The 13,003-nt window shown below is 40.5% G+C and overlaps 1 protein-coding gene across 1 annotated transcript in view; it reads right to left on the bottom strand.

The window, feature by feature from the left end:
- FLT4 (fms related receptor tyrosine kinase 4) overlaps nucleotides 1-11,729 on the bottom strand; it is a 284,750-nt gene extending 273,021 nt beyond the window's left edge. The window contains exon 1 of the mRNA XM_073568005.1: nucleotides 11,322-11,729. Within this exon, the coding sequence (XP_073424106.1) occupies nucleotides 11,322-11,379 (58 nt within the window). The 5' untranslated portion in view covers nucleotides 11,380-11,729. The remainder of the gene's footprint in view (nucleotides 1-11,321) is intronic.
- Nucleotides 11,730-13,003: the final 1,274 nt, after the last annotated feature.

Here is a 13,003-nt window from a genome sequence, read left to right as displayed (position 1 = left end):
AATCATCTCAGATTGGTTTCTTGAACATGACAATGAGTTCACTGTACTCAAATGGCCTCCTCAGTCACCAGATCTCAATCCAATAGAGCATGTTTGGGATGTGGTGGAACGGGAGATTCGCATCAGGGATGTGCAGCCGACAAATCTGCGCCAACTGTGTGATGCCATCATGTCAATATGGTCCAAAATCTCTGAGGAATGCTTCCAGCACCTTGTTGAATCTCTGCCACGAAGAATTGAGGCAGTTCTGAAGGCAAAAGGGGGTCCAACCCGTTACTAGCATGGTGTACCTAATAAAGTGGCCAGTGAGTGTATATATTTACAGTATATAGTTATAACTAAAGACTTCTTTGCTGACAAGGTTAAACCCACAGGTGAAGCATTCCTTGCGAAATACACGTTGGGTGCGCTGGGTTCCTGGCTCTCTCCGTCACAGGTGTACCCCTTCATCCTTATACTACAACTCTCAGTCTTTTTGTATATTATTTTTACACTGTTTGGGTCAGAATATCACTGTTTTACCACTGTGGCATTAACTTTTATCATTATCGCTTATCCTACCATCCAGTTTGATGTTACCGAATGTTACATATTGGAAATATGATATATTTATTGGGACTGTGGGGTATCCCTTCAGCCTCACTGTTTGCTGCCTCAATTTTATGTTTATAATAATTGCGTCACTGGAGTTTTTCGAATTGTTTATCTGGTCTTTTGGTCTGTCAGTGGTCTATATAATCACAAAGTTAAAATGTAACACAGTGGTTTAAATGAAGATTTCAGCTGGGCTACTTTTTTGTTAAATTTTTTCGAAGTCGTGTATTTGAAAAATCTTTCAGGCATCAAGAAATAAGACTTAGCGCCCACTGTTGGTGAGAGACTGGTATTACAGCAATACCTTCTCAAGCGCTACTAGCGTTGAATATAATGATTATGGCAGTATACTATAAAGAGCAGTATATAGCATTAAACTATATACTGCGTCTCATGGGACGCTTGTGTGAACATCTGGTAAGTGATACACTCAATTCCGTTTGATGCTCTAACTTAATTTTTTACTCTCGTTAGTTATTAGTGCTGGGTCTTTTTTTGTTCCTATATCCTGAGAGTCATCTTTGTGTGAAATGCCATCCAGATGCATAGTATTAAGGAGATTTTAGTTCTGTGGGACTAATAAGCTGAAAATAAATTGCAGATATTGGGACTGCCTCGCTCCCCAATCCCTTCTCCTGAATACAATAAGTGAATGTTAGAAAATCTCTCCTCCATTAATGCCAGGATGCTGTTTATCTGGGCTCTGAGAAATTAGGCCTGAAATAAGGTATCTCTTCAAAGAGCACATGTCGGGTATTTATATAGACAATATTTAGGGAGGTATAGAACAAAATCCCAGATCATCCAATACTTAATATGGGGCCCAATCCCAAAATTACATGTGGTGTCCTTCTGGCCAATATTTTTTTTTATTTCAGACCCTTTCAAGTCATCCTGTACCCCCAAAAAAGTATCATAAAGGAAAAGAGAAAACTAGTGATGATCGTGAGTGATCGCTGCTCGAGTATGCCCAGGGTGCTCGGGTAGGCACCAAGTATCGCGGGTGCTCGAGTGACGTGTTCGAGTCCTTGCATCCGCATGTTTCGCGACTGTCGGACAGCCACAAAACATGCGAGGATTTGCCTGACACGAACATATAACCTGAGCACCCGCGATACTTGGTGCCTACCCGAGCACCCTAGGCATACTAGAGTAGCGATCACTCACGATCATCACTAAAAACAATCAATCAGGTTTTTTTAAGCTTAACTTAAAAAATTACCGTAAGCTGTATTCCGATTGGTTACAGGGAGCAACATACTTTTTTTTGCATGCAGTAATAATATTATGAGCTGGGCGAGTAGGTGATTTGGCCCATTTACATCAAGCAATTAAGAACATTGCTATAAATGTAATGTGATATGTGCCCAGGTAAGACTTCAAAATGTAATGCTTCCTCGATCAATTTCCCCGGTGATGATCACCGTTCCAACTAATCATCTCAGTCACGTTGGTCCATTAATGTTACCGGCGCACATTATCTTTCCCATCAGACCAATAATTGCTCCTTAGAAATGGGACTTACCAGAACTGCATTTGAATGGGGCTAACATGGACAATAGAACTCCCCTGTGCACAGTAACGTAGCTACCAGGGGGAGCAGAAGGGGTGGTCTCCCCGAGCCCTGCGCTCTGAGCGGCCCACTCAGAGCTAAGCTACTGTGAAAAGTATGGGTGTGCGCTGCACACCCACACAGTTAGGCACTGCAGCAGACTCGATCTCCCTGCACTGCCACCTGGCCGCTTAAACAGGAGGTAGCAGCCTAGTGCCAGCATCAGGCCCCTCACCCGTCATCGCAAGTTCAACTGAATTGGCTGGATGCCAATACAATTGAAAGCACTGATGAGACACGGAGTGTCATGTTTCCTCCCCCACCATTCCCCCCTGCATTTCCATCCCCGATAGCGGGCGTGATGATGTCATTACTTGGTACCCGCTGTCCTGAGATGAGCGGGTGCTCAGAGCAGCAGGGGAACGGGAAGGAGAGAAGAGTATTGTATGTTTTTATTTTTTTTATGGGGAGTGCATTATACTATGTGGATGCTTTATACTATAGAGGCCCATAGGTTTGCAATATACTACGTAGAGTCTGCCTATGGGGAGTGCATTATGCTATATAGAGTCTGCCTATGTGGAGTGCATTATACTATACAGAGTCTGCCTATGGGGAGTGCATTATATTTTATAGAGTCTCCCTGTGGAGCGTGCATTATAATATACAGGGTGGGCCATTTACATGGATACACCTAAATAAAATAGGAATGGTTGGTGATATCAACTTCCTGTTTGTGGCACATTAGTATATGGGAGGGGGGAAGCTTTTCAAGATGGGTGGTGACCATGACGGCCATTTTGAAGTCCACCATTTTCGATCCAACTTTATTTTGGGTCATGTGACACATCAAAGTTGTTGAGAATTTCACAAGAAAAACAATGGTGTGCTTGGTTTTAACATAACTTAATTCTTTCATGAGTTATTTACAAGTTTATGACCACTTATAAAATGTGTTCAAAGTGCAGCCCATTGTGTTGGATTATCAATGCAACCCTCTTCTCCCACTCTTGATACACTGATAGCAACACTGCAGAAGAAATGCTAGCACAGGCTTCCAGTATCCGTTGTTTCAGAAGCTGCACATCTCATATCTTCACAGCATAGACAATTGCCTTCAGATGACCTCAAAGATAAAAGTCTAAGAGGGTCAGATCAGGAGACCTTGGTGGCCATTCAACTGGCCCTCGATGACCAATCCACATTCCAGGAAACTGTTCATGTAGGAGGCCCCCCGAGGAAGTGACCGCGAAACGCGCGTAGGGGCGTGTTCCTGCACATCAGACAAAGGGCATGGGTAAGATTAACCCCTAACTACTCTGTCTTTATGCCACATGGTTTTGTCCCATATGCCTGGGTCCACCTACAAGTTATGGCTACATGTGTACAGGGATCTACCACAGGGAATAGTAGTATATGGTGACTAGGTCTAATTTACCTATGGAATTATACTATGGATGCAGGGATATGACTAATTAGGGAGTTAGCATTTTTGCTCCCTAGCCCATTTATGTCCATGTCTTTATGCAGGATTGTTTTTCCATCTGGCTTCTCCCGGCTCATGTGTTAACAACTATCTGCTTCATGTTATATGCTGTACTATTTATCTATGTGAATTTTAAATTTGATACTATTACATTAAAGGGAATCTGTCACCCCTTTTTTGAGATATCATATAATGATGTCATTCAATTGTGTGTCACATAAGGATTCTCTTAGTACTTTTGCTTCCCCCTGACCCCGCACCTTTCATGCATAAATACCTTTTTTATATCAGTTCAGATGTATGTAAACTGCAGCAGTCCTGTCTGATGGGCGGGGCTTATTCACCTGCTCCCCCCCCCTGTCTTGCTCTGCGCATTTCTTCTTGTGTAGAGCAAGACAGGGAGGGGGGGAGCAGTTGAATAAGCCCCGCCCATCGGACCGGACCGCGGCAGTTTACATACATCTGAACCGATATAAAAAAGGTATTTATGCTTGAAAGGTGTGGGGTCAGGGGGAAGCAAAAGTACTAAAAAAATCCTTATGTGACACACAATTGAATGATATCATTATATGATATCTCAAAAAAGGGGTGACAGATTCCCTTTAAAGACTTTTTTAATATTTGTTGATATTTTGGCATTATGGTGTTTATTGCTCTGCTCTCTTGGTGTCATCATGTATCTGGAGCTCCATAGGGGAATTTTCTCCAAAAATCATTGAGGGTGATTTATGAAGTATCACTACTGTGTACTCTGTACTTGGGATATTGTTGTGTTTTGTGTCTCATATTTGCAATATATTTTAGGTTCAGAGTACCCTATGTGCTGTATACCTAGGTGACACAGAGCACATTGTTTAAGTTGATTATTTTGTACGGCCCCAAATGATGTTATAAATATCCAAATGGCCCCTGGCAGAAAAAAGGTTCCCCACATATTGCTCCATCACACAGAAACAATTCTGTTATATTTACATGCGCTGAGCTTAGGCCTTTAAACGAGCTTGATCGACAATAATGAAGTCATTCGATGCTTGTTTCCCGCCTATTTACTCCGGCTGAGGAAGAATGATGGGTACAGATACTCCTTGATACAGTATAATACAGGTCCCATATAGTATAATGCACTCTCCATGGTCCTTGATATAGTATACTGCATCCCCCTCAGAGTATACTGCATCCCCCCTCAGAGTATACTGCACCCCCTCAGAGTATACTGCACCCCCTCAGAGTATACTGCACCCCCCTCAGAGTATACTGCAGCCCCCCTCAGAGTATACTGCACCCCCTCAGAGTATACTGCACCCCCCTCAGAGTATACTGCACCCCCCTCAGAGTATAATGCAGCTCCTTTATATGATGCTGATAAGTTGAATGTGCAATGTGAGGGGGGTGGCGCCACATCAAGGGAACGAATTCTGGCGGCTGCACCAGTGTCTAAGGCTAGTTTCACACTAGCGTTTATGAGCGCAGCGACGGCCTGCGCACGGCCGCCGCTAAGCCCCGCCCCCTTCCGTGCCCCGCCGGTAACTCCGCCCACCGGTGCATGACGCTGCATGCGCCCTGCGTGCCCTATCTTTATCACAGGGGGCGCAGGCCGTGTGCAGTATGCGTTTGGCGGCGCATGCGTCCTTTTGACGGTGCGCCGACCTGTGCCAAACGCAACCTGCTGCAGTTTGGTTGCGTCGGCGCACCGTCAAAAAGGCCGTCGCTGCGCTCATAAACGCTAGTGTGAAACTAGCCTAAATGACAGTGTGTGCACATACCCTAGCATGTTGGCACAGTCTTTTTAGGTGGATTTGCTTCAAATCCAGATCATAAACTGCTTTAGTCTTTGAATACAATTTAACATAGATTTTGAAGCGGAACCACCTCCAAATTCACCGTAAAAATAAGTCAGGGTAAACATATCAATCAATAACCCCGCAGGAAACCTATCCTGCTTGATTTGAGAATTGAATGGTTGCTTCTTTTTCCAGTTGGAAAAAAACAGCAATGTGTGCACTATAGGGGTCTCAATAGGAGTAGGTATTTTAGTGTTGATTTTGGAGCAGAATTTACTCAAAAAAAAAAAAAAAAATCGCCAGTTTCTTTTTTCTTTTTGTGTGAATTTTCTAGCCTGAAAAATGCATATAAAAGACCTCACTATGTTCCTTGAATCTGCCTGAGGAGATGTATCTAAGACCACGTTCACACATTCAGTATTTGGTTAGTATTTTATATCAGTGTTTGTAAGCCAAAATCAGAAGTAGAACAATCAGAGGAAAAGTAAAATACAAACACGTCACCACTTCTAGATTTATCACCCACTCCTGGTTTTGGCTTACACATACTGAGGTAAAAAACTGACCAAATACTGAACGTGTGAATGTGGCCTAAGAGCTTCCATCCATATTTACTGGAGATCTGGAGATGTTCACCTTTAGGCCTCGCTCATACGTTCAGTATTTGGTCAGTATTTTACATCTGTGTCTTTAAGCCCAAACCAGGAGTGGGTGAAAAATACAGAAGTGGTGACGGGTTTCTATTATACTTTTCCTCCGATTGTTCCAGTCTTGGTTTTGGCTTACAAATACTGATGTAAAATACTGAAAGGTGTGAACGTGGCCTTAGTTACATCCTACTCGTTACTATTGAACCCAGAACTTATTAGTAAGCTCTCATCGGCTTTTTGTGAAACACTCCAAGAGAAAGAGATTCTAGTGGTGAAAGTTTGGCTCTAAAATCAACTTCTCATGGATTTTTTTCTCTACTGCACCTTAACGGACCACTACTCAATGGCGGATCACCTGATACTAAACACTACACTATAGGGTTTGGAGAAAATCCTAATGAAGAGAGCAAGGAGATAAGGAAAGATGATGGGATGTCAGATGTACCAGGTGCAGGGATAACCAAATGTTATTTTGAACTTATAGGATGAAACTACAATATTGGAATAGTGTAATGGGGAGAATGTGCTATAAGGTGCTGGATGGATAGTGGGATAACGGGGTGTCATTATGGTGGATTAGGCTAGGAGTACTGACCTGTATGTGTACATTATATAGGGTAAGGGGTCTATAAATTAGAATCTGTTATGACAAAGGTAGACGGGATGTTGAAGATTCGATATATAGCTAATGATCAAAGCAGGGAGGTCCTCCTAGAGTACAGATGAATATGAAAGCAATAGATCTGGTCTTTTTTGGATATGAGGAATAGCTGAGATGGGGCTGACACCCCATGTCCCCAAATGTTGGAAATGCAGCAAACTGAATCTTCACCTCTGTGTCCATAAATCCATAAGTAAATGGAATTTGTCTGCCGATTCATGCTGCCCAAAACCATAGGAAGAACAAATTAGATCCTGGCTACAAGATGGCAGCCAGGTATATTTGTGATGGAATTGCTTTGAAGTTTCAGAGGAAAGATAGTTAGAGAATCTGGATAGGGACTATAGGAATTGATCTGAGAGTATCTCGGTGCCACATCTGGCCGGCTACTCCCTGCACCACTCTAGATGATTGACCGGTCTCTCCCGTGTATGTACATTGGGAGACACCAGTCAATCTCCTGGAGTGGTGCAGGCTCTTCAAATTATATTTTCTCAGAAACGCCATAAAACTACATGGCCTCCTCAAGTGCAACCAAATCAGAAGCCTTATAGCTATAGTGGTCGGTAATGAGCCCATCTCTCCCAGTCAATCCCTGTATCACAATATACCTGAACATGTGGCAATCTTTTCTTCTGATTTCCCAGCACTACAGAAGTAAATCTATCCAGCAGAGACTGACATATCAGATAATTCTAAATAGGAAGCATTTTTTGGTACTTTTTTAAGGCATAATATAAGCAGTATCCAATGATGATGTAGTAAAGATGAGGTTCATTGTTTCTCTGAATTTGGATTTTTGGTAAAAATAACGCTGTTACATGGGCATTAATTACGGGTGGAAGAAAAGCGATTCCGGCAACTAAATAAGAAAGGGTTCTTTACAGTTAGAGCAGTCAGACTGTGGAATGCCCGACCACAAGAGGTAGACACAATAACAGCCTTCAAAAAAAGGGCTGGACGATTTCCTAAGTACAGATAACAATGTGGGTTATAGATAATTTAGTGACAAAATGTATAATTGGTGGAGAAAGGTTGAACTTGATGGACCGAGGTCTTTTTCAACCTAACATTTATCAACCACATTTATGTCTAGTCCTAATCACAAATGACAAATCTAGCACTGCTAAACGCAACCAATTTAGCTCTGCGACATCATTAGCATACCCAAAGAAATTAATAAAAATGATATTGAAGACATTGGTTATAACATGACTTTGTGTATCACGTCTGGCAGCTTCCATTGTGATATACTAGGTTAATTCATAGATTTTTTTTCTAGTGTAGAAAGGTAGGATTCTCAGATTAGATTTTCAGAAAAAAAAACATGAATTCAATGAAATGATCAAGTTCTGGATAGAAAAAATTCACATATTCAGTTTCAGGTGATAAAGCCTCAAGCATCCAATACGAATGATCTAGTCTCATACTTGGAATTGCCAGGTTTTCCATCCACATAAACAGAATTCTCAGATTATCTATTCTCATATGTTGGAAATCTTCTATTTATATTCTCATCGATGGAATGATCCGTTCTCACACATGAAATTAAAATATTATCTGTTTTTTTTAGAGATGGGATTATTAGATTATCTTTTCTCATAGTTTATTTTGGCTCACAGATGTTAATTATTTCTATGTAGAGTTCTCAGGTATATAGCAAAGTTTGGAAGTTTTTCTCATAAACACAAATCTTAGATTATTTATTATCATAGACAAAATGATTATATGATCGATTCTAATAAATTAAATTATGAAATTATCCTGCTTTATGGATGGAATTATGAGATTTTCTATTGTCATCAATGTAATCATCAGATTATCTATTTCCACAAGTCAAATGGCAAAATTATATGATTATAAATGTTCATAGATTGAATTAGCAGATTATTTATTCCAACAGATGGAATTATTACATTATATAGTCTAATATATGAAATTAAGAGATTATTTGTTTTAATAGCTAAAATTCTTAGAATAGCTATGCCCATAAATGGAATATTCAGGTTACAGTATCCATTGTGACAACGGGGATTATCAGTTTATCTAGGCTCATCAATGTTATTGATTACTTTATCGGATTCTCGGGGAAATTCTCTAAAGGAATTATGAAGTTTGGGAAGGTTAAAATGACCTATTCACATAAAGAGAAATCTCAGATTATCTATCATAGTGAAAATGATCATTTGTTTCATTCTGAAAAAGTTAAATTATCAGATTATCATTTCCTACAGGTGGGATTCTGAAATTATCTTTTCTGATAGATGGAATTATCAGATTATCTTTTCCACAGATGGAATTTTTAGATTATGTAGCCTGATGGGTAAAGGTATCAGATCTTCTATTCTCATAGAATGATCAGATTATCTAGTCCAGAAATGAAACTATCAGATTATATAGTCGTCTTTATGAAATTAGGAGATTATTTTGTTCTAATCGGATTCTTAGAATATCCATTCCCATAAATGGAATTCACAGGTATCCATTCTGAGAGAAGGAATTATCAGTGTATCTAGTCTTACAGATGTTATTGATTTGTATATCGAATTCTAAGGCAAATCTGATGGAATGATAAATGTTGGAATACTTGGCATTACATGGAAACCTATTCTCATAAATGGATTTCTCAGATTATCTATCCTCATGGATGGGATTCTCGTATGATCCATTCTCACACATGCAATTATTTGATTATCTTTTTTTTTTCTAGATGGGATTAACAGAATATCTCTATACTCATAGATGGAATTCTCAGATTATGCACATAGATGGTATGATCAGATTATCTATTCTGATAGAATCATCTGTTAAGTACGGTAATCTCCCGGATGGACTTGCTATTGATTTTTTGATAGAATTATCAGTAAGTTCTCCGATGGAATTCTATGTTTTAGATATTGAAGATCCATAATACGAAGGTAAAGATCAGGGATAGAAAGTTGAAATTGCCCCAGAGAAAAATGCAAAAAGGGTCAGAAAAATGCATACATATTATTATTTTTTATTTATTTTTTTAAAGTTTCCTTAAACTCAGACTTAGGGCTACACTGAAGTTGTTATTTTAAGAAAAAGAAGTAGTCAGGAAAATTAAATCAGGTATCCAGGAATGAAATAGTTAATGAGGTAAAACAAGGGAATGGGGTTTACCGATGGGATATGGGGAAAATATAAGGCATCATCTCCTTAGGATCAGGAATGTGGGATGTTCTGCGAAGAATGATCTTATATATCGGACAATGCTATGAATGGCCACTTATGGAGATCATGAATAGTTCCTATGGGGTAACCATTTTTGCTAAACTTTTCCACTCCTGAAGTTTACAGATGTCCATTCGCTGTCATACTCAATGTATTAAGGGTTAAGTGGTTAAAGCTGCAATGCCTGCGAATGTGTTCTGACTTCGGAAAAGTGAAAACAGTCCTCCGCTATTAGCTCACATGTATATTATACGGTAATGGTCCTAAATCTCGTGTAAGCTGTTTCCTGATAATAACAGATGTTGCATGATGTTTATAGGCGTTTGGAAACTAGGGTCTGCTGCGGTCAGGACTTTGCCTTGTTTATGTTTTGGGTGTAACATGTAGTCGTATGGTTTGCTTGATTTAATGATGGGCAGGTCTCATAAATCTGTAGTATAATATTGGTAGATCATATAGGGTGTATTAACAGCGATGGAGATCCTGACCAGAATAGACTGTCCAAAACCACAGGAGTAGCCATCAACGATGACTGTGTTTTAAGTGTCTTATTTTACCAAAATGTAATAATCAGATTTCTCCTCTATAATATTCAAACATTATGATTATTATTTATGCTTTGCTAATTCCACAGCCCTTCCCAGACATGGTCATCACTGTCCCCAATAGGGCTCACAGTCTAAATCCCCTATCAGTATGTCTTTGGAGTGTGGGAGGAAACCGAAGTACCCGGAGGAAACACACGCAAACATGGGAAGATCATACAAACTCCATGCAGAATTTGTCCTTGGTGGGATTCAAACCCAGGACCCCAGAGCTGCAGAGAAACAGTGCTAACCACTGAGTCACCATGCTGCCCTCCTACAATCATGTTCTACTAACATTGCCCATGTCCTACAAGCAGGTCCTACAACCACTGTTTCTGTCATACAAGCATGTCCTACCTAGAATTAGCAATCGATGGTCTTTGTACTTTAGAAGACTTATTTTAGTAAATTCCATTCTCAACTATTGTATAAAAACATTGTCCATGCCGTTCAAGCATGTCCTATATAATATTAGCAATCACTAGGACTAGGGTGACCATAAAGGTGACTTATTTTAGGGAAACTTAGTAATCAAATTTCCCATCTACGGTGTACAAATATTGTCCAAGCCTTACAATTATTTACTATAAACTGTTCTCCAAGTCCTAAAAGCATGAGCTTTACACCGTCCATGGACTACAAGCACGTCCTGTAAATGTTGTCTTTGACCTGCAAATTTGAGCATATTTTTCAAAAAAGTTTCATGCCCCTCATATTTCACCATGCCTTACAAACATAAGCCAAGCTTTAAAACTGTGCCCTTGTCATCCCCCAAACAATCCAGATTCTAGAATTAACTGAAAAATTCTTACCTGTTCTCTCAACAGTACCCAGCCAAATGCCAAGAAGCACACAGAGGACTCTCTTCATTTCCAGCTTTCCCTTCTGTAGGTTTTGAGTATCACCACAAGAAAAAAAAAAGGTCTCTGCCTGATAATATTATTCCCAGGGCAAAAGAGAAAAAGGGCAAAAATTAAAAAAAAAAGTACAAAAACAGTACCGGCCAGAGCAGCCGTGCCACTGACGTACAAAAGCCTGGCACTGCTGGCTGTCACCCACAGTGACCTCCAAGGTGGGAGAATAATTTTTCAAATATTAAAAAAATGTCTAAATTTTTCCCCCCAAAATTCTGTGTTTTCCAGACTGAGGGAATGTTAGAATGAGAAATTAAAGGATCCCCTGGACTTGAGAGGAAACTTTTGTGTGTGTGTCTGTGTGTGCACAGGGATGAGGATGCATTATACAATAGTTTCCTTTTCCTATGTGTGTTATTAGACGGAGCTCTCTCTCTGTATTTCCACCAAGCTGCCAGGAAAAAAAAAAAAACTTTTAAAGTACAGCGCTTTCGCAAAGGAGGGATAAGGGGGTGGGGAGGAAAGAAGTTCCTGTGTGAACGTATTTATTATTGTTTTAATCTACGTTGCTTGCTACAGACCGGCTTATGTCACCCCCACCTCTCTGATCCCTCCGTCTGCTCAGCACAGGAGATAAATGCACCGTTGCCAGTTCTAGAATACAGTTTCGAGGGACATGACATTGCTGTGTAGGTAAAACTATGCATTTCTAGGGTCTTTCCAACAAGGATAACGCTACAATACCATGAAGTTTTTGTAAGATTCCATTTAAAATAAATTACATATATAGATCACCAATGAAATCACATTGAACCCTAAACCAACTTATGCTCAAAGTCAAAATTTCCTACCGTGAGCTTTAATACACCCTGTAGGGCTAAGGCTCATTGTGCATTGCAAAAAAACACAAAAATTGAGCTTGGTTTGAGATGGTATACATGCAGCATATAAACGCATGTTCACATTATTACCAGGGTCATAAGTTTGGAGTGGAGGGACCCAAAAGAAAAAGAAAAACTGTTTCAAAAGTAGTGGCGCAGCACCAAGTGTAGGAAGTATATAATAAAAAAAAATCCAGTGAAAGTTCCTAAAGGTCTTTGAGGAGGTTTACATTTCCTCTACTGTATAGGAAACTACAGCAGAAGACAAGCCCTGAACATTTTTTTTGTTAAAATGGGACTCTGTTAACTGCATATGCCACTGTATGGGTACCGTTACACTTAGCGACGCAGCAGCGATACCGACAACGATACGACCTGGTAAGGATCGCTGGTGCATCGCAAAATGGTCACTAGTAAGCTGTCAAACAGGCAGATTTACCCAACGACTCAGCAACGATCCAGCAATCTGTATAACGACCTCGGCGGTCGTTGGGACATTGTCACACAGCAGTGAATCTGACGACTCCCGCCTGCGCCTGCGTCCGTGATTTCTGAGTCACTAATGAGGTCGCTCGTCGGTGTCAAACACAGCGATGCGCGCTGGCCAGCGGGACACCAGCGATCAAAAAGTGGCCCAAGACATTCGAGCTCGGTCAGCGACATCACAGGGGGGGCCTGGTCGCCGCTACGTGTCTCACATAGCGAGATCATTAGCGAGATCGCTGTTGCGTCACAAAATCGGTGACGCTTCAGCGATCT

This window comes from Dendrobates tinctorius, unplaced genomic scaffold (assembly GCF_039654945.1).
Source record: "Dendrobates tinctorius isolate UK_male_01 unplaced genomic scaffold, ASM3965494v1 ptg000020l, whole genome shotgun sequence".
In the NCBI taxonomy this organism is placed as follows: Eukaryota; Metazoa; Chordata; class Amphibia; order Anura; family Dendrobatidae; genus Dendrobates; species Dendrobates tinctorius.
Note: the sequence above shows the minus strand (reverse complement) of the source record. Positions and strands in the feature narration are given on the sequence as shown.